The sequence below is a fragment of the Narcine bancroftii genome, chromosome 4, assembly GCF_036971445.1.
Source record: "Narcine bancroftii isolate sNarBan1 chromosome 4, sNarBan1.hap1, whole genome shotgun sequence".
NCBI classification, from domain to species: domain Eukaryota; kingdom Metazoa; phylum Chordata; class Chondrichthyes; order Torpediniformes; family Narcinidae; genus Narcine; species Narcine bancroftii.
Genome location: NC_091472.1, coordinates 124389724 through 124412657, shown reverse-complemented (window position 1 = coordinate 124412657; position 22934 = coordinate 124389724). Strand labels below are relative to the sequence as shown.

The 22934-nt window shown below is 41.3% G+C and overlaps 1 protein-coding gene across 10 annotated transcripts in view; it reads left to right on the top strand.

Annotated features, from left to right (window-relative positions):
- The window catches only part of acacb (acetyl-CoA carboxylase beta), a 203348-nt gene that overhangs the window by 88652 nt on the left and 91762 nt on the right, over positions 1–22934 (top strand). For 9 of the 10 annotated variants that reach the window (XM_069932710.1, XM_069932708.1, XM_069932709.1 and 6 more), the window contains 6 exons: positions 1468–1571; positions 7927–8008; positions 8707–8852; positions 8950–9100; positions 11003–11137; positions 19408–19554. In XM_069932710.1, coding sequence (XP_069788811.1) covers positions 1468–1571; positions 7927–8008; positions 8707–8852; positions 8950–9100; positions 11003–11137; positions 19408–19554 — 765 coding nt within the window. Of the gene's footprint in view, positions 1–1467; positions 1572–7926; positions 8009–8706; positions 8853–8949; positions 9101–9232; positions 9275–11002; positions 11138–19407; positions 19555–22934 lie in introns of those variants that run through there. The other variant, XM_069932717.1, reaches the window with a different exon arrangement.

Here is a 22934-nt window from a genome sequence, read left to right as displayed (position 1 = left end):
CTCTCAGAATTAAAATAGAGAGCAAACATATTTCTTTTCAATTGCAGAGAGTTGGGTAAAGGATGGATAAGGGCATTAAAATATTTCAAGATTCCCTTATTGTCAAGTAATAGTACAAAAGAAGAAATATTACATGAAATTGCCTACTGCCTTCCGTAAGCCAGACTAAGAGTTACCATTTGTGTCACCCAGTGCCTTACAATATAAGAGAAAGAGAAGCAAAGGAGAGTCCCTTCAGTGTCACTGAGTGTTCATAGATTTATGTCCAGCAGTTTTGCAGCATCTGCAGAGCACAAACTCCTGTTCAATCCATCGGCCACCCGAGCTCTAGATCCAAGCCTCTGACACGATCAGGAAACCTTCATGCCAAGGCCTTTCAGGAGTCCTTCATGCCCTCAGCAACCTCTTGAATCCTAGTTCCAATACCTAATTTCCACAGGCCAGTCACCCGCAGCTTGTGCAGGTTCCCGACTGCAAGTTGCCCACAGCCTGTGCGGCTCCATCAGCCACTGAGGTCCTTGCTGATCTGCTGTTGTGATCGCCATCCTGTAGCGTAATCTCCTATACTTCTCCTTCTCAATACAGTGTGTTCTACCCATTTCTGGTGCCCTGTGCCAGTCCGCTACTCCCTGGAATCTGCAACCCCTTGTGGCCACTGCTGAGCATTGGCTCCGCCATCTTGGGCACAGATCCCACGGTTGCAGGATTTTATTTACCAACACTGTCGGCTCCTTTAACAGGCCATTTAAAGCCTGTATGGAGCTGCAAGCATTGGGACCTACTAAATGAACCTTTTGGATCAATGCTGTGTCTCTGCTCTCCCGGGTCCGCACCAGTGACTGTGCTGTGATTATAGCAGCTCTGGCAGCACTGCCATTTCGTCCCATGATGGGGTAAATTTCCCATGGTGATACAAGGCTGAGGAAGGTGTCTGGCTGACAGATTAATATACTAAGTTAGAGAGAAAGAAAGCAAACAAAATTATATGTAAAAGCTATGAAATGCAGTTCTGAATTTTGGAAAATGCTCAGCAGATCAGATACTGTCATGTAGATATTGAAGATAGATGACATAACGACTGAATGACCAATTCTGCGTCAGAGAAAATGAATGGCTGAGATTACTGACTCCAACATTGAGTTCCAAAAGCTGCAACATGCCCAGTGTTCCTCAAGTTTGCATTGAGTCACATTATAGGAGTGTGGAAAGCCATAGACAACAGATCAGAAGAGGAGTGATTTGGAGAATTAATTTGGCAGACAACTGAAACTTAAGGGTTGCACTGTGGATTGAATGAAGGTCACCCAATCTATGTTTGGCCAAACGTTTAAAAGGAAATTGCCTCCAGGAACTGACCACAGATTCATACAGGTTACCTCAGGTACAAATATCAGCACATTGCTATGCATACTTTTATGTAATGAAATAATATTTTACCAAAAAAAAACATGTTCTTAATTTTTCTAGGCAGAAAGGCCAGATACAGTACTTGGAGTGGTGTGTGGTGCTTTACATGTGGCAGATTCAGCCTTTCAAACAAGCATGACCAATTTCCTGAACTCTCTGGAAAGGTAGGTTTTTGAGGAATAAGATTTTGTAGTCCACGAGGATGAGTGAAAGCCAATTAATTAATAAAGAGTAGAAACGTGGAAAAACAGGGAGGACTTCTTTAAAGGAGCATGCATTGAAAGCATTAATGTCAATTCCCAGGGTTGGGAGATATTGGAATAAAACCAAATGTTCTTACCATGATTAAACTTTGATATTTGTTTCAGGTTCACTTGACTATTGTTTCAATTTGTCCACTTGTGAAAAACAAGCTGATGAAGGAACTCCATGGGTCAGGCAACATCTGTGGAGGAAAAGGGATAGTTGGCATTTCAGGTTGAATCCCTGCATCAGGGCAACTCATGTCAACTACCACTTTACTTCCACAGGTATTGCCTGACCCATGGAGTTCCTCCAATAGCTTGTGTTTTGCTCTAGATGGCAACATTGGCATTCTCCTATTGTCTCCAATTGATCTTATTTCCTTGTCCTTTTTGTATTATGTCATTTATACTGGTGGTTCAGAATAAATATTTTGCAATTGTATTGCATAATATATTGTAATATACTGTTTATTTTGTGAGAACAAGAATGTGTTTTTCAAAAATAATGGTTTTAGAATTGGACTATTACTTTCTTTGAAATTCTGCTGCAATATCAGTAGCATGTCCTTCTTGGAAAATACCAGCATACCTCTCACCCACTAGCATAATAGTGGGGGGGGGAGGTTTACTTGTTGCAGTTCCAATTCAATGAGCAATAATGACATTTTGCTTTATTGCTAATCTATACCATTTTCTAATGGTAAAAATTGTGGCTGTCACAATTCTCTCCCAATAATTGATGACCTCATTTCTCATGAAAAATTCAAAGGCACATGCTCAAAGTGCTGTTGATTAGTATTAAAACATGAGGCGAGGTATCAGAGCAGTTCAGTCCAGTCCATCTAGAATTTACCCCAGCAGGGATAGGCAGACCCCTATTCTACATAACTGCATCAGAGTCTATGCAAAGTAACCACTGACTTGAGTTTTTGGAACTGGTTGCTACTAGTCTACTTTGGAACTTTTGTTGCAATGCACTGTTGCATTAAAATTTATACTCTTGATGCAAAGTATTCTATATTGAGCTACTATAGATGTTGGTGTACACGTTGTGGAATCGTTGTACACGTTGTCGAGTTGATGTATACACTAGGAAGTCAATGTATACACAAGACTGACACCTGCAGGTTTTCATGCTGGGCTTATATACATCACTGCTTCTGTCACATGGACAGAAAGTGATGTGATCAGTGATGTTGGATGAAGGTCAATTTCATGCATTTTCCACAGCACGGCCGCCATTTTTGGGAGCCAATTCGCTTGCTGGTAAGTAGGTCGCCACATGACACCTCCCAACCCCCCCCACCAGAATCGGCAATCCTGCTGCGGACCCAAAAATCTGTATATCTTTTTTGTTTGGACAGCCTTTCTCTCAGCAGAGGTGCCTGGACCAGATCCAGATGGGCAGGTTTGAGGCGTTCAATTGCAAACGCTTCCTCTACGTGTATGTCAAACCATTGCATTTTAGTACCTTGAAGGGACCCTCACACGGATGCTGGAATGGTTCGCAGCATGATTATTTCTCAGATGATGAAAACTAAAACCAAAATAATTAACCACACTGAAATAGAAAAGGAAGACACATATATAACTTAGGATGACATGTTTCACTAATAAGAAACAAGGACTAAGGTAAAAACTAAGGTAACTAACCAAAAGAAAATAAAGAGAAACACAAACACCATTTATAATCATATATTTGTTCAGTCCCTTATTGCACTTCCATCGAAGCTTTTGCCCCATGCTATACCCACCCTCCTCCACCTTGGACAGTGACCATCTCCCATCGGTTGTCACCACCCCTCCTCCAACAGTAGGTTGTGCAATTCGCATTCATCATCTCCTCCCTCAGTCTCCCGCACTTCCAAACAAAAAAAAATTACAGTTGTAATGTTCACTTCCATTTGTCATAGCCTCATTTCTCATAACTTCTTTTTACTTAAACACTCGAATACCTTACAGTTCACAATGAGTCCATATATCTCAATGGATTAGTTCTTATTTCAGTTTGGGCTTTTCTTTTTACCGATCAGGGGTGCACCGTAGATCAGCTTTGTGAAGAGGCACCTGTATTATCCTTAGGTGCCGTTCGTATGTCCAAGAGTACCCATGGCAATTCATCAACCCAGTTACCCTGCAGATGTGCCATAAGGGCTGATTTCAAATGCCTGTGGCACCTTTCTACTAGTCCATTGGATTGTGGATGGTATGCAGTTGTGTGGTGCAATTTAGTTCCAAGCAGGGTGGCCATTGCTGACCACGGTTTGACATTAATTGGGTGCCCCGTTCAGATGTGAAGTGTGCTGGTAGACCGAAATGTGCTATTCAGTTAGAAATGAGGGCCCTGGCGGAGGTGTTGGTAGTCATGTCTGCCAGTAGAACTGCTTCTGGCCACCGTGTGGCCTGATCCACTATAGTGAGAAGAAAACGGGAACCACGTGACACCAGGAGGGGACCGACAATGTCCACGTGTACATAGTTAAACCTCTGATGCATCGGCTCAAAAGATTGTACTGGGGCTTTCGTGTGTTGTTGGACTTTGAATGTCTTGCAATGAATGCATGTCTTCACCCAATTGCTGGCCTGTTTTCAAAGGCCATAAAACAAAAATCAGTCATTGTGATCGATGGATGTGCCAACCCGTGTACCTCGTCAAATACCTGCCACCTCCAGGCCACTGGAACGATTGAGTAAGGATGACCTGTAGATACGCCACACAGGAGTTTGAGCTCCCCTGGACCTATTGGAATTTCTTCTCGCTGCAGCTTCGAGTCTACTGTTCCATAACATTTAATTTTTTTGTCTGCCTGTTGCGCTTGGGCGAAGGTCTGCACAGATTGTATGGCCAGGCGAGACAGCGCATCTGCCGCTACAGTATCCTTTACTGAGATGTGTTTGATGGCCGTCGTGAACTCAGAAAATATGATAAATGTCTCTGTTGATAAGCCCACCATGGATTTGATGCCTTAGTGAAGGCAAATGTTGTCTGTAAAAGTTGTGAAATGCCTGCCTTCTAGAAAATATCTGAAATGTCTGATAGCTAGGTACAGTGCCAACAATTCTCAATCAAAAGCACTATACTTGAGTTCTGGTGATCTCAGCTGCTTCCTAAAGAAAGCCAATAGTTTCCAATGTCCATCAATGTACTGTTCAAGCACCCCTCCTACTGCCCTACTAGATGCATCCACGGTCAGGGCTGGTGAAACATCCATTCTTGGGTGGACCAACAATGTAGCATTAGCCAGTGCTTTCTTGGCATTTTCAAATGCTGCCCACATGTATTCATCCCAAGTGATGTCTTTTGCCTTGCCTGACACCAGGGAAAAAAAGGGGTGCATGATGTGTGCTGCTGATGGTTGATGTCGACAATAAAAGTTCACCATTCCAAGAACTCCTGGAGGCCTTTAACTGTGGGTACCATGTGGAGCAGGGAGGCCCAGGAGCTATCGGAACGTTATACAATACCCATGTCCTGCATCCTTTTAAACTCCTCTTTGGCCAGATGATGTTCATCTAGTGAGAGCCTGTGAGCTCAGGCATGCAGCAGTGGCCATTTGGTTGGTATGTGGTGCTGCATCCCATGTTTTGTCATTGCCAAGGTGAATTGTGGCGTAATTATTGCAGGGAATTCCGCCAACAACCTGGTGAACTCATCCTCCAAAAGAATAATGGAGTCTAAATGCGGGGCTGGCAGCTTGGCCTCACCTAGGGCAAAGGTCTGGAAAGCCTTCATTCTTCTAGATCAACCAGCAGCCCACATGCTCTGAGAAAATCAGCTCCCAGTTACGGTTGTGGGTGACCCTAGCCAACGTGAACGTCCACGTGAACTTAGTATCACCGAACTGAAGTGGGATCCTACGTGTGCCAAATATCTGGAGAGTACTGCAGTTTGTGGCTTTCAGAGATGGCCCATGTTTTCTGCTACATGTGTCACGCCCCGAAGGGGGAAGCCCGCTGATCTCAGCCCCTGTATCCACCAAGAAACGCCAGCCAGAATGTCTATCCCAGACATATAAACAGCTGTCTCAATGTCCAGTCGCCACAGCCATTCCCAGAGCCAATCCCACAGCCAATCCCAGAGTTTCACTGAAATGCACAGGGAGATCGGCAGTGGAAACCTTCGTTGTTGGTAGAAATACCAATGGGTGCTATCACTGCCCCGTTGTCTTCTGGCTGACCAGCAGTCTGACAATGGATTTGTTTGACCCTGCTGCCAGTCGAATGTTGGAGTTGCATGGTCCTGCTGCTGTGAATGGGATCTGGTGACCTGTCCTACAGATGTCACGCTTTCTTGCTTATCCTGCCATAGAATGTCTGCATGGACTGCAACTTTCCATAGGTCACTGAAATCCTCATTGGCCAACAGTGTTGCGTATAAGCCCGCCCTCTGCTGGACATCATGACGCCCATCTCATGATGATGATGTCACCCTTATATATCTATATATATATATGTGTGTGTGTGTGTGTGTGTGTGAGTAGCCATGTTAGTCTAATAGAAGTAAAGGATGATAAAGCATCACATCTCCGAGTCTTAATTGTGTGAGTGCATACACAACAAACAGCATTTGGATATCTTTTAGCAACTGCTCCAAGAAAGCCTGCTCGAACATGAGGCAGGGCCTATGCCCTTCTGCTAGTGCCAGCATTTCATTTATGAGCACAAAAGGGGTCCTGTCTCCCAAGCCATCCAAGTGAAGAAAATGGGCCGCTCATTCACATCATGAGAGGCCAAAGGTATGGATGAGCAGACTCTTGAGTGCCATATACTTTCCCTCCTCCGGAGGCTGTTGCAGAAAATCAGAAACTTGGCATGCCGTCTCTTAATCCAGGGCACTTACTACATAGTAGTACTGCGTGGAATCAGATGTTATCTGCCTCAACTGGAATTGGGCTACTGCTTGGTCAAACCATACATGTGGTTGTGAAGTCCAAAACGTTGGCAGTTTCAGAGCCATGGCATGTATCGAAGAAAAATTTTCCATGTCAGGGTCACCAATGTAGCGAAGTATTCTATACTGTGCTACTATAGGCATTGGTGTACACATTGTGGAATTGCTGTACATATTGTCAAGTTGATGCATATGCTATGAAGTCAATATACACACTGTGGCATCTAGTGCAAGACTGACACCTCCAGGATTTGCATGCTGGGCTTATGCATCACAGTTTCTGGCATGTGGACAGGAAGTGATGTCACCGGCCCAGATAAGAACCTGTGTTGGATGCAAGTCAACTTCCCACATTTTCCACAGCATTTCTGCCATTTTGGGAGCCATTTTCCTTGCTGGTAAATGGGTCACCACACTCTATTACTTTTTTTCAAGGAACACATCAAGCAACTGGACAGTCAAATTCTCTAGACTGGTATGATTCCCATAGGTGCATTGTACGAAGGGTGACAGATAGTTGTTTGTGGCTCTACGAGTTTTATCTATTCAATGAATCAAGTTGTTCAATTAGAGTCTAGCTAATGTCTGCCATCAATAACCTTGCATGCACATTGATACTCAATTTTAGTGCAACAATTCACAATATTCACCTTTATTAAGGTGATTGGAGACAGTAGATATCCCTTGCAAGCATGGTTTATGATGCCTTTGAAACATATACATACACCTGAATGCAAACATTCATGAGAATGAAATACTTTTAAAATTTGAATTCTAATTTTCAGCAGCCAAATCATTCTGCCAAACTCTAAAGGTTCAAAGATATTGGAAATTGCTGAGTCCTCATCAGTATCACCATGCAGAATGGGTTGATACCTCTGTGATAGTACAGATCTATCACCAATGTACATAGTGTATATAGTTACTGTATCTAGACTGTGCTTACAGCGATTGGCTGAGAGCTTAGCCACGCCTACTGTCTGGGCCTTAAAGGGTTGTGTCCCTAGCCAGGTCGGATCATTCCGGACTGGTCGGCCACCTGTGAAGAGCTCCGGTCTTTTGCTAATAAAAGCCTTGGTTTGGATCAACAAGTCTTTGGTTCTTTCGACGAGCTCTACAACCTCTTGAAGCAGAGAGAGCCAAAAAGTACCTGGAATAAAAGGTTTCTTTATTTCTATTCAAGGAAATGGTGTGGAATTCAGAAGGGAAGAGATATACTTTTAAGAAAAGAAACTGAGCAAGACACTAACACTAAAAATTTACTAACACTCAAAGAAAGCAACGTTTCTTGGAAGAAAGAGGTTAAAACAATGCTAAATTATAATAAAAGTTCCTTTAACTTGAAGAAAGTTATAATGCTTTATTTATTCTCCTATTTCACAGAGGTCAGGTTCTTCCAGCAAGCAGCCTGCTAAACACAGTGAATGTGCAGCTCATTTATGAAGAAACTAAATACTCCTTGCAGGTAGGGGAATTAGTGAAGGTTTTCCTGTTTCATGTCATTTAATTATTTTCCCATTAAAAACATATTTAAAGAATAATTGTGCTTGAGTGAACTATGGAGTTCAACTACACAAGGATGCTGATTGATTAGTTAAGTGCCATGGTATAATCACCTTATAACTCCAAAAACATTCACGTAATTTTGAATTACTGACCACTTTTTAGTGTACACTATTGTTTACATGTAATCACACCTTAATTGCAACAGCCAAATATTATGCACGATTTTCCAGGCAGCAGGACATTTTACCCTCTAATGTAAGACTGGGTTTGAATGAGTAAAGGCAAAGCTTCCATATTCGTCACGTAATACTACTTTTAGAATATAACATACATGAAATTCTTTAACTTTGTCTACTGTAAGGAAGACAGAGAGTTGCCACTTTGTCCAGTGCCACTTACAAAAATGAGGCCCCATCGAGGAACAAACTTGCAGATGACGCTTCCTGATGCAAACTGTTAACTCTTATCAAACTATTTCTGGTATTTTATTATTTTACTGTACATGAGCACTGCATTTGTGGATTTGACTGAGAAGTTGTAGCCTATCAAGATGGCTATTTTTAACTCCTTGACATTTATTTTCTCTCTCTACTTTAGAACAATTATTCTTATTGGCTCTATTAATTTAGTTTTCATGTTTTCACTTCCATTGCACAGGTGGCTCGTCAGTCACAAACTCTCTATATTGTTATAATGAATGAATCGCACATTGAGATTGATGTCCACCGGTTAAGTGACGGAGGTCTCTTACTGTCCTATGATGGCAATAGTTACACGACCTACATGAAGGAGGAGGTAGACAAGTAAGAGTTCTCTTTAGTAATGCTTTAATGCAAAAGATAATGTGCCAAACAATTCTGAGTCCCGGTAACGTAAGCAATTGCTTAATTGACATGGCAGATATCGGATCACGATTGATAACAAGACATGTGTGTTTGAAAAGGAGAAGGATCCTACTGTTCTGCGGTCTCCCTCTGCAGGCAAACTACTGCAGTACCTCGTTGAAGATGAAGGTCATGTCTTTGCAGGACACTGCTATGCAGAGATTGAGGTGTGTTGATTGGGTGACAATTTATGTTCTCCTCCAAAGCTGTTTAATCTTCAGCTAGCTGAATATTTTTTTTAAATGAGGCTTGAATGTCATTGGGATGAATGATAACTTTTGCACTTAACTGGATTTCAGGCCCTTCAGACCAGTGAAGCATACGTCTGATGACAATATCAGGTACACATGTGGAGCAATAGGTGGGTGGAGGGCACACAGGATGGAAGACTGTTCACATTTCCCTTAGGTGTGTACATGAGTAGAAAGACTCTTGCATTTCATGCCAGCAGATAGTTTGAACACTGATCACCCACCAGTAGATATGGGGGTGAGTTTTCTTGGCTCTGAGCTTATTAATTTATTGCTATACTGGGGCACTATACTTCGTCCAGGGGTCAAATCAGAAAACAAGAGATACATCGGAGTGATTTCCAAACCTTTTTTGGTTGAAGGATCCATCACTCCATGGAATCCCTTCAAAGAATTCATAATAATGAACTTGCTAATAATGAATAGTCATGGAATGAGTGGTTTAGTAATACTTTAAAATCAGTATGAAACTCCGATGAGCTGCTGTTATGAAATCCCAAAGGTTTGCCATCTGGTTCACAAGGTGATGAATTCTCCACTACATTCCTTTCTGGGCCTAGTTAGTGCACGCCAGAAAATTGCACTATTCAAGCAGATTTCCCCTCAATCTTTCTGGAATTCATATTTTATATACTCCTCAGAACAAATCAATGGCCTTCTACTGAGCACCAGTCATATCAAGTTTTACTTTCAGTGATCAGAATTAATCTCTTGAAGCCCTGCTTTAATAATTAAAGGTCACATTCTGACAAATCCAGAGATTTACCAGATAGTAGGAGAATGTCATATGCAGATCTATCTGATGTCCAAATATGTGCAGTTTAAACCAAGCTTGCTGGCAGTGTTAAGCATATATCTTTGCAAATTCCCCCTACTCCATGCCAAGTTCGGGTAAGCCTGCCAGATTTGCTCTAGTTGAGATGAGCTAGCTCATTAGATGAATGTACTAAAGTTTATTTTTGTGAATTTGAACAATGCCATTCAGTCTTTTAAATCTATATTTAGCTCTTTAAGCATTCTCAATAGTCTACTCCTCCCTCCGCCATTCATTTCCCTGCAGCCAATTTCCTTGCTCATGTTCACAAATTCACCCCAATTTTCCTGTCAGTCATTTTCATTGGAGGTAAATTACAGTAATCAATTAATCTGCCAACCAAGAAATCTGTAGAAAATGGGAGTAGCCAGGTATCCACAAAGAACATGCAATTCAAAAGAGCCAGAACTTTGGGTCAGAACTGAACCCCAGTTTTGGATCCTGATGCAGGATTCTAATACAGGGCATTGAGCCCAAACATCAACAGTTGCTCCCACCTACCATCCCTTCCCCCATATCCTGCCAACAAATGCTGCTTGATCCACTGACTGCAATAGTGGTTTAATCTTCGCTCCAGAATTTAATTATAGTTGCTGTAACTGTGTGGAGGTAGCACTATCTACTATGTCATTCAGCTGCCGAACATGGGGCTTTAATATGATTTGAGCTACAGAAACATCAAGTGAGTTATTAGGCAAGCATTTATTACGGACTGACACCATTTCCATTCGAATGTCCTCTCTTTCAGCTTAGTTTGCTGTTCATTGGGAAGATCCTTATGTGACTGCCAGTTTGTGGATGTTGTAATAATTAATTTTATTAATAATTAGGACTTCAAAATTACAGTTCATGTTTTGTCACTAAAGATGGAAAAAGGACTCTGAGTAGGAAGATGCTTCTTAAATTCACGACATGGATGAGGGCATTGTGAAGTTTTCAGTAGTTGATGACATTTGTATGAAGTTCTTCTAAACTCTGACTTGACTTAACTTGTTTCCATACAGGTGATGAAAATGGTCATGGCCTTGACTGTGGAGGAGTCAGGATGTGTGCATTATGTAAAGAGACCAGGTGCCTGTCTGGAGCAGGGCTGTACAGTAGCTAAAATGGAACTAGATGACTTGGGGAAACTTCATCCAGTGAGTTATTTTCTATCTACTTCAGTATAATAAAAACATTGCATTTAAAAAACATAAAGTCAGAGAAAATAAAAGCATGAAAAATTGAGACGATTGAGCTTTTAAGGCTCCTCCATTAATCATCAAGATCATGGGTGATCTTTTGCCTCAATGTAATTCTTCTATTTATCCCCACATTCCCTGATTCCCTTAATAAACAGAAATATATTGATATCTGTTTTTAATGAACTTGGTAAACTGACCTTCTCCTATGCGTTATTGAATTCTAAAGGTTCACCATTGTTTCCTCATGTCAGTGCTCAATAGCCTACCCCTTATTCTGAATCTGTAACACTAGTTCTATGTTTCTCAGCCAGGAGAGACTTCCTCCCTGTGTTCAGCCTGTTGAATCCTCTAAGATATTTTGTAAGTTTAAAGTTCAAATTTATTGTCAGAGTACATGCAAAACACTACATACAACCATGAGATACTAAGCAAAAAGATTGTGTACAAAAGAGAATGTAAACAAAGAAGGACATGTAAACAAATCTGTAGAGAGATAGAAAATTGATGTAGGAAGCAGAACGTTTTGATAGAAGGAGATTTTAACTTCCAAAATATTGACTGGGAATGTCATTCTGTAAAAGGGATGGATGGCTTGGAGTTTGTTAGATGTGTTCAAGAAAGTTTTCTAATTCAATACATAGAGGTGCAAATAGGAAAGGATGCAGTACTTGATCTCCTATTAGTGAACAAGGCAGGTTAAGTGCCAGATATATGTGTTGGTGAACATTTTGGCACCAATGACCATAATATCCTTGGCTTCAAGTTATTTATGGAAAAGGGTAAGTCTGGTCCTCATGTTGAGATTTTAAATTGGAAGAAGGCAAATTTTGTGGAAATGAGAAAGGATTTACAAGAAGATTAGGATATGTTGTTTTATGGCAAGGTGTGTTAGGAAAATGATTGGCCTTCAAGGGTGAAATTTTGAGAATGAAGAGTTTGCATATTCCTGTTCAGATTAAAGGCAAAGTTACTAGGCATAGGGAACCTGGTTTTCAAGGGATATTGGTGATCTGGTTAAGAAAAAGAGGGAGATGTATAGCAAGATTAGGAAACAAGGAGCTTATGAGGTACTTGAAAAGTGCAAAAAAAGCAAGAAAATACTCAAGATATAGAGCAAACAAAGAGAACCAAAAGGTGCTCTCCAAGAAGCCCTGGCTGATATGATTCTGAATAATCACTTGTTCCAGAAATTTACTTTCCCTACCAGACATGATGAAAACACCTTAGACTTATTACTAACGACACATCCATACTTAATTTCAGAAGTCTCAGCTAGGGGTAGAATTAGTGATCACTTTATCATCCAAGCAAAACTGTACACAAAGGCTAAAATCCCTTCTAAATCACCTTGTAAAATCTCCTTCAGAGAAGGGTGAATGGTGAGGAATTCTAAGTTTTAGCAAAACAACTTGGGAAAAATTTCTTCAATTTGCAACCAGACAAAAAGTCCATTGAGACTCACTAAATGATATCGTCACAAATCAAACTTATTGAGGGCTGCATCCTCCTTGGTTTTCTGCAAAACTAAAACATCTCTGCTGTAAGAAAGAGACATTTTACATCTGTGTCGAGAAAAGTAGTACAATATCGGACTGGGACAAATTTACCAGAGTATGAAAGCAAGTTGATAGTACTATTTGGAGTGCCCATAGACCACATGTTTCTACAATCCTTGAAGGAGAGCATCCTAAGGATTTTTGGAGATACGTGAAATCCAGACGGACAGACAACATTTGGTGTCCAGACACTTAAGGTGAATAACTGTCAGATCACCGAGGACCAGGAAAAATCAGAAGCTCTTGCAAACCAATTCCAAAATGTCTTCACCCAGGAAGATACGGATCCTTCATCCTTTCCTGATCTACCACCCAGCCCATATAGACACATGCTTCCTATCACAATTGAAGTTGAAGGTGTCAAAAAGTTAATGCTTAACGGCAAAGGTTATTGGGCCAGACCAGATTCAGAATCAAGCCCTCAAGATTGCAGCTGAAGAACTAGCTCCTGTCCTGCAGTTTATCTTCCAGCAGTTGCTCGACTCAGGTGACCTTCCCCTGGATTGGAGAAAGACAAATATCACTCCCCTCTTCAAGAAGGGCTCAACCACCAACCCGGAAAATTATCACCCTGTTTCGTTAAAACTCCATTTGCAAACTCCTGGAGCACATAATAGACAGCAACCTGATGAGGAATCTTAGCAGTCACAATATTCTTGCTGATAATCAGCATGCATTTAAGAAGCATAAATGATGCGAGTCCCAGATTATCCTGACAATAATCTGGCCGAAAGCTTCGATAACAATGTCACCACGGATTTAGTGGTGCTTGACTTCTCCAAAGCATTTGATGTCATTCCCCACCAAAGATTACTTAAGAAGCTCGACTACTATGGTATTCGCTCCAACACTAAAAGATGGATTTCCTGTTTCCTGATGAAACATCTCCAGCAGGTGTACCTGAATGGAAAAAGCTCTGAACGGCATCCACTGTTAGGTGGTACACCACAGGGCACAGTGTTAGGCCCACATTTGTTTTTACTCTTCATCAATGACATTCATGGAAAAGTCACAAGCCCCACTACACTGTTCGTGGATGACTGTTTGGTATACCGACCAATTCAGTCTGCTAATGTTGAGGATGCTCTCCAAAAAGATCTTGATTGTATGGTAGAATGATCACAAAAATGGGGCATGCAGTTCAATCCTTCTAAATGCAAAACCATGTGGATAACCAGGAAGAGAAAACCAGGCAAAACATCATACAAAATCTTGGGTGTCACCCTTGATGAAACCAAGCAAGCCAAATACCTTGGCATCAAAGTCCAGAACAAACTGTGTTGGAAACGATCCGATGTATCATACAATGGTGAAGGCAACAGGAGCCCTAAATTTTCTGTATTGCAACTTCCATCATTGTTCAACTTCCGTCAAGGAGAAGTTGTACCTCACCCTCATCAGACCACATTTGGATATGCAGTAGCTGCAGGGGACCCATACATAAACAAAAACACTACTACCATTGAATGAGTCCAAAGACAGTCCGTATTTGTCACAAATGCATAGGAAGAGAAGCAAGTGTTATAAAGCTCTTGGATTCATTAAAGTGGAGCTCTCTCCAAGGCAGAGTGAAGCACACCACCTGACCTGTTTTTACAAAATGCTAAACTGCCATCTTGATACAGACTACCAATCCTACACTGAACCCAATCCTGCTAGGAGCAGACAACAGCACACAACCCAATTTGGAGTGCCATCTTCCAAGAATGATGTGTATAGCAATTCATTCTTCCCCTGTACAATTAAAGCATGGAATAATCTTCCCCTACCATACTTACACAACCAGACCCAATTAAATTTAAGGCCATCCTTCTTCAAAAATCTCCTCCTTAACCACAACCTCCCCCAACTTCTAGTTTAAATTCCATCTGGAATATTTTGGAGGATCAAGAACCAAGAAAAAAATCAGGAAGGCAAAAAGAAGAAATGAGGTTGGTCTAGCAGATAACATGAAGGCAATCCTGAAGGGGTTCTATATGTATATTAAGAGTAAAAGGATAGTAAGGGACAAAATTGGTCCCTTAGCAGATCAGATTGGTGAAGTATATATGGAGTCTCAAGAAATGGGGAAGATCTTAAATAGATTTTTTGCATCAGTATTTACTCAGGAAATTGGCATAGTGGATAAGGAAGGAAGGGAAAGAAAAGGAAAAGTCGTGGAACAGATGGAGATTAAGGAGAAAGAGGTGCTTGCTGTTATGAGCCCAGAGGACCCCAAAACTCAGCAGCAATAGAAATTCACCAAGACAAATGGTTACTTAAACAAAAGTTGCTTTTAATTATCTTTAAACATGAAAACTGAATCACACTTTATCTTATCACTATTAACTAACTTAGTTCTAATTCGAAGCACACGTGTATGTAATGTTTGTGTAAGTTCAGAAAAGTTCTTTAATTCACACTTCTCACTCCTCCAAGTTCACTGGTTGCAGGCACGGAATTTAACATTTACAATGTTCACCAGGCTTTGGTGCTTGAAAGGTAAATGGTTACCACTCAGGAAGGTTCTTGTCGGTTTTCAGAAGAGATTGTTGCTCGTTGGACTCTCACAACTGATCCCTTTAGATCAGCCACTTCAGTGTCTTGCCGAAAAAACTTTCCCCATCAAGGTTTTTCAGATGATAATCTCTTTCTTTCAGGTCACTACAGAGTTCCTTTTTGTTTCCCTTATTTCAAGTGAAACATTATGTAGCCAGCCATTTCCTCTTGTCTGGACTACAAATGCTTTGACCAGGCTGAACTAAGAACTCACAACCAGTCTTCAAAATGGGGTTTTTCCCAAGCTTGCCAGCTTGTCCTGTTCCAGTCCCAGCTGCTGCTGCTGAACTGTAGAACTGAATTCTCTCTCTCTCTCCTCTCTCTCTCTCCTTTCTCATATAAAAACCACATGACCCTCTTAGAGCAGCCAACTGCGCTCAGATTGCAGCTCCAGATCAAAACTTCTGAGTTCATTCATCTATTTCTTTCCAAAACAATAATTCATTACTCCACAGCATGTCCAATTAACACCTGGCTTGACCAGAGCTCTGGCATTTTAAATGAGATCTGTTTTGAAGTGTTTGTACATAACCTACAGTAAAAAAAAAACCCACATAATTTATCTCCTTTAAAACATATCTATTATAATATAAAATATAACATAATCTGACACACAGTGAATAAAGGTAGATAATCACTTGGGCCAGATATGATATTCCCTCAGACCTTGAGGGTGACTAGTGTAGGAATTTCAGAGGCCCTGGCTGATATATTCAAGATTTCTTTAGCCATGGGTGAGGATTGGAGGGTTGCTCATCTTGTCCTGTTTTTTAAAAAAGGCTCCAAAAATAAATCAGATAATTATAGGCCAGTGACCCTGATGTCTGTAGTTGGTAAATTATTGGAAGGAGTTTTGAGAAACAGGATATATAGGTATTTGGACAGTCATGGGCTGATTAAGGATAGTCAGCATGGCTTTGTGCATGGTAGGCTGTGTTTAACAAATCTTGTGGTTTTCAGGTTACCATGAAGGTGGATGAAAGAAAGGTTGTGGATGTTGTCTACTTTAATAAAGCCTTTGACAAGATCCAACATGGGAAGTTAGTTCAGAAAGTTATGACACGAGGTACTTAAGGAGAGGTGGTAAACTGGATTCGAAATTGGCTGTGTAGGAAAAGGTGGTAATGGATTGTTGCTTCTCAGATTGGAGGCCTATGACCAGCAGTGTGCCTCAGGGATCTGTACTGGGTTTGTTATCAATATCATTTATCTGGATGATAATGTTGTGAATTGGATCAGCAAATTTGCTGATGATATAAAGATAGGAGGCATTATGGACCACGAAAAATGTTATCAAAACTTGCAGAGGGATCTGGACCAGTTAGGAGAATGGGCCAGAAAGTGGCAAATGCAGTTTAATGCAGACAAGTGTGAGTTGTTGCATTTTGAAAGGGTAAACTAAGGTAGGAGATATACAGTAAATAATAAGGCACTAAGAGGTATGGAGGAGCAGAAAGGTCTAGGAGTGCAGATACGCTGTTCCCTGATGGTGGCATCACATATTGTCAGGCTTGTAAAGAAAGCTTTTTGTATCTTAGCTTTTATAAATCAAAGTATTGAGTATAGGAGTTGGGATGTTATGTTGAAGTTGTTTAAGACATTGGTAAGGCCAAATTTGGAACATTATATGCAGTTTTGGGTGCCTAACTACAGGAAGGATATCTATAATATTGAAAGGGTGAATAGAAGATTAACTAGAATGTTGCTGGGGTCTTCAGGTGTTGAGTTACGGAGAAAGATTGTATATGTTAGGACTTTATTCCTTGGAGCAAAGAAGAATAAGGAGAGATTTGATTGAGGTTAACAAGATTATGAGAGGTATAGACAGAGTGGATGCAAATAGGCTTTTTTCCACAGATTGGGGAGATAAATATGAGAGGTCATAGTTTTAAGATGAAGGAGGAGAGGTTTAGGGGGAACATTGGAGGAAAGTTCTTTACTTGGAGGGTGGTGGGAGTGTGGAATGAGCTGCCATCTGATGTGGTGAATGCAGGCTCAATCATGTGTTTTAAGAGTAAATTGGATAGATACATGAATGTCAGAGGACATAGTATGGGAGTAGATCAGTGGGACTAGGGAGATGACAGTTGGCACAGTTTAGAGGGGCTAAATGGCCTGTTTTCTGTGCTGTAGCGTTCTATGGTTCTAAACAAACTGACTATTCAATGCAGAAAAAAATATTCACTCATAATTAATGTGCAAAGTAAGAGTCCTTTAACAAGCCTCTAAGTGTTATTTAAGTGTCTGATACTGGAAGAGTAGCACCTGTTCCTGAACCTAGTGATACAATTCTTGTAGCACCTGTACCTCCTTCTTGATGACAGCAGTGAGAATGTCCAGAGTGGTGTGAATCCTTGATGATTATTGCTGCTGTCTGACGGCAGGATTCCATGTAGATGCTCTCAATGGTGGGGAGAGATTTGCCTGTGATGTACTGGACTGTGTTCACTGGCTTTTGCAGAGCTTTATGTGCTCCCATACCAAGCTGATCAGCACACCATGCACTACACATCTGTAGATATTTGAGAAGGTTTCCAATGTCCTACCAAATCTCCGCAAACTCTTGAGGAAGTAGAGGGCCTAATGTGATTTTTTTTAACAATGACATTAGTATGTTGGGTCCAGGAATAGTCCTCTGAGATAATGACTCAGATTTAAATTTGCTCACCCTCTCCACCTCTGATCTTCCAATGATCACTGGATCGTGCACCGCTAGGTTTCCCTTCCTAAAGTCCATAATTAGCTCTTTGGTTTTGGTGATGGTGAGTGCGAGGTTGTGGTTTGTAGACCATTCAGCCAAGTTTTCAATCTCCTTCCGGTATTTCCCCTATTTATACAACCCACTGCTTTGATATTGTCATCTAGTTTATAGATGGTGTTGTTGACGTACTGAGCCACACAGTCAGAAGTGTAAAGTGAGAAGAGTGGGGGTTACAATGAAATCTCTCTCATTCTTCTAAACTAAAGAGAATACATGCCTAGCCTACTTAATCTCTCCTCAGAAGGCAAACTTTCCATATATAGAACTAGTCCAATAAATCTTCACTGCACTCTCTTGATGCAAGTATATTCTTTCTTAAGTAAGGATTACAAATTTTATCCTGGATTTAGTCTTACCAAGGCCCTGTGCAATTGATTAAGATTTCTTTATTCCATCACTCAAATTATTTTTATATGTCAGTATACCATTTCCTTCCTCTTCCTACTTATTGCACATAAATGTTGGCCCTCAGTGACTTGTGTACAAGAAAACCAAAGTCATCAACACTAACAGGTCTACCAGCATTTAAAGGAGTACTCTCCTTTTCAGTATTGTGCAGCGTAGTGTAAACTTCCAAATATTTCCACATCTCTAATGTTCTTGCTTACTCACTCCATTTTCCTATGCCACTTTGAAACCTTTTCTGTTCTCCTCCTGACTCGCAATCCACCCAGAGTTGTATAATTTGCAAACTTGATAAGATGACATCTGGTGCCTTTAGCCCAATTGTTGGTATGAACTGCCAATACTGGAGCAAGTCATGATTCCTGTGGTACCCCTCTAGTCTTTTCAAAGTATTTTTTACTGTGTTGAGGTTCAATATTTACAAATTAAAGTGACAAATTTCCTGCCCCAAATGAAGTTGGATTTTTGTAATCATTCTCTTTCCTATTTCAGTTTCCTTCCTATTACGTGCTAATTTGTTGACCCTCTTCACATAGAATCATTAAATGATCAAGATCAGAATCCACTCATCATGTCTTTGCCAATTTTTTTTCATAAATCCAAGGAATCATAAAAGCTTAAAGTGGAGAAGAAAGTTTTATAATGAACATTATGGTTTTATCAAATTAATCTTATTCCTTTAATCGTTACTCATAGGCGTAAATTTCTTTTCCCTTCAGGCATTTTACCAATTCCATTTTCATTGAATCTTAGCCAGTACATTCCAGATAACAGCAAGCCATCCTGTGTATAAAGGCACTTTTCATTGTATAATCTCTGGTCCTTTTGCCAGCTAATGATGCCACCTGAACTTAGGAGGAAGACACGATTAACAACCTCTGAATAACCTGTACTTTTAGCTGTTAATGTCACCTTAAAGATATTATTAATATGCATCCTTCACTGTTCTGTATCTTGTTCTCTAGGCCCAATTATACACCGGAGTCTTTGAGCCACAGCAATTGCTATCTACTGTTGGTGAGAAACAACACCAGGTCTTTCATCATATGCTGGAAAACCTAATCAACCTCATGAATGGTTACTGCTTGCCTGAGCCCTACTTTAGCAATAAGGTTAGTCGTGTTACACAAACAACATCCCATTTTCCACCGGGTAATCATTCTAAATATAATTAAGGTTAGCTAATTAGAAGGATTAAGCTATTAATTTCTTGTGGTATTTTGCAGGTAGATAGAAGCAAATAAAAGTTTAATTTTAGGGTTGCTGCAAATTTTACATTACGTTAAACTGTGCCCCAGCTTGGTTTATTTGTTTGGATTTACCATTTTTTCTTTATGCCTCTAGTAAAAAAAGTTATCTATATAACCTTTCTTGCACAGCAGATATTTTTTCATAATCATTTATGGCATGGGGTTATTCAAAACACACATTAAAACTCACCAACATGATGATTTACTTTTTACTGATGGAAACATTATGAATTGACTGCATGTGAACCCACAGAATTTTTCCTTATTGCCTCTCCACATCCCTGACCTATTCCAAATAAAAACCTTCAGATAAAATTCAACTTCCTTTAATGCCCTTTTTCAATTACTTCTCAGCTTTTTAGATTTTAAATTTAAATTTAGACATACAGCACAGTAACAGGTCATTTTGGCCCATGAGTCTTTGCCACCCCATTAACCTACACCCCAGGTACGTTTTGCATGGTGGGAAGAAACCGGAATCCCCAGGGAAAACTCATGCAGAAACAGGGAGAACGTACAAGCTCCTTATGGACAGCACGGGATTACAACAATTCAACATCCCTTTTGATAATACTGAAGCCCATTCTTTGGCTATTATTTTAGTCGCCCCTTTGCATTCCATGGTTCCGCATTAATTCCTGTATTTCCATTATGAGTGCCTTGGGAAAATTTATTTATATTAAAAAGAACAGTTGTTGAGCACTTTGAAACTGCTTTGTCCCATGAGCATTCTGTATCATTGAAGTGGCTGCTCCTCTATATTGAAGAGGATTAATCAAACTGGCCTGGGAGATTCCGAGTGACGTCATGATGTCACAACGCGATGACATCATTTGGAATGCAGGGGTTTTAAAAAGCTGCTCATGACTGTTTGAGTAAATGACTTTTATTGAGCTTCGACTCGACTACATCTGATCATTTTCTCGTTCTTCATTTTGCACTGCGACACAGTAACTACATTGGTGACCCTGACAGACCCAAACGGATTTTGGACCCAACATGGACAACACAGCGGTTCTGCTCAGACTGCCTGTCTTTTAGATCACTCACCCTGAAGTTAGGTTCGGACAGGCTGAGGTGCATTCCACATTCGCAAGACAGAACTGGACTAAGTGCTATCATGTCGTAAGCACCCTTGACCAGGACGTGGCCGGTCAAGTAGTGGACTTGCTCTCGGCAAGTACGAAGCCCTAAAAGCCCTCCTTCTCCAGATTTATGGTCTCTCACAATGCGAGTGAGCTGCACAGCTCCTCCATATCAATGGCCTGTGGGACCGTAGCCCTTCGGAGTTAATGAATGGTTGGCAATGGCAGATGGCCATAGGCCTTTGTTGCTTTTCAAGCAGTTGTTTTTAGAGCATATGCTGGAAGATATCCACCTCATGTTGGCTGACAAGGACTTTGATAACCCTCGAACAGTGGCCACCCGTACAACATTCTGTGACATGCGAAACAGCAAGGTGCAAGGCCCACAGAAATTAGTGCTGCGTCACATCCAAAGGCCCAGGCTCCATGAGTACCAGCAGCAAGGGCACATATTGCCCTGGATAAGCATGATTTCGTGACAATGGCTATGGTGGCTGGCCACTGTAACAGCCTACTCTACATCTGGGATGAACTCCCCCAGCGCAAATTTCTAGTTCACGTGGGTGTGGAAGTTAGTGTCCTTTCTCCTTTGGGTTTTGACACCCGTACCGGGAATATAGTCTGACGCTCACTGCAGTGAATAACGGTTCAATTCATACATATGGTACACGAACTATACCCATGAAATTCGGCAACAATATGTACTTGGAAGTTAATTCTTGCTGCTGTGTCCTGGATGTTGCTGGGGCCGACTTCTTCAGAATCCACTCACTGATGGTGGACTTAAAATGGCACTGGATGGTGAACACGGCAACATTCCAGACTTTCTGCTTTGGAAAAGCCAAACTACTCACCCCGCACCTAGATGCTGTGGAGTACTCAAAACAAATTTGCCAAACTTCTTGTAGAGTTTCTAGACATTTTCACTCCCCAGTTCTCCATTACCACACCCAATTATGGCATCACACATCACATCCTCTACTCAACCGAGCCTGACACCTGCTGCCTAACAAGTTACGGCTTGCAAAACAAGAATTCCACAAAATGGAGGATCTTGGAATCATTCATAGGTCTGATAGCCTGTGGGCTTCTCCACTAAATATGGTGCTCAAAGTCACAGGAGGCTGAAGACGTTACGGGGATTATTGGAGTCTCAACAATGCTACCACTGCAGACTGCTATCCTGTGTCCCATATACAGGACTTTACAGCTAATCTTCATGGGACCAGGATATTTTCTAAAGTTGATGGTGCATGGGTACCTGTAACCCAGAGGATGTGCCCAAGATTGCCATCATAACACTGTTCAGCCTCTTCGAATTTTTGAGAACGCCTTTTGGGGTCAAAAATGCTGCACAAACATTCCAGCGACTAATGGACATAGTGGGGCATGGCATGGACTTCCTTTTCGTATACTTGGACGACATACTTGTCGCCAGCTACTCCCACAAAGAGCATGTGCAGCATCTGCGTTTACTCTGCCGCCATCTACAGGTGTTTGGGCTAACTGTGAACTTTGCCAAGTTCAAATTCGGGCAGTCCTCTATTGAGTTCCTGGGACATCATCAGTAGACAGAGTGTCGTTCCATTGCCTAGCAAGGTGGAACCCATCCTCAAATTCGCGAGGCCCGAAACCATTAAAGGACTCCAGGTATTTGTGGGGATGGTCAATTTCTATTGTCGCTTTCTTCCCTCTGCAGCACATATTATGAAACTTCTCTTCAACCTCATGTCCACCAATGTCAAAGAACTTGAGTGGACAAAGGAGACGACGGTAGCATTCCGACAATCCAAAGATGCTCTAGCGAAGGCAACATTGCTGATCCATCCACAAATGGATGCACCAACCAACTTGACGATAGTCCCGTCTGACGCGGCAGTAAGCGGGGTTTTGGAACAGTACACCAATGGACAATTGAAGCATATAGCGTTTTTTAGTAGGCACCTCCACCCTCGGGAAACGAAATACAGCACATTCAATGGGCAACTGCTTGTGCTGTTCTCTTTGGCTTGGCTTCGCGGACGAAGATTTATGGAGGGGGTAAAACGTCCACGTCAGCTGCAGGCTCGTTTGTGGCTGACAAGTCCGATGCGGGACAGGTAGACACGATTGCAGCGGTTGCAGGGGAAAATTGGTTGGTTGGGGTTGGGTGTTGGG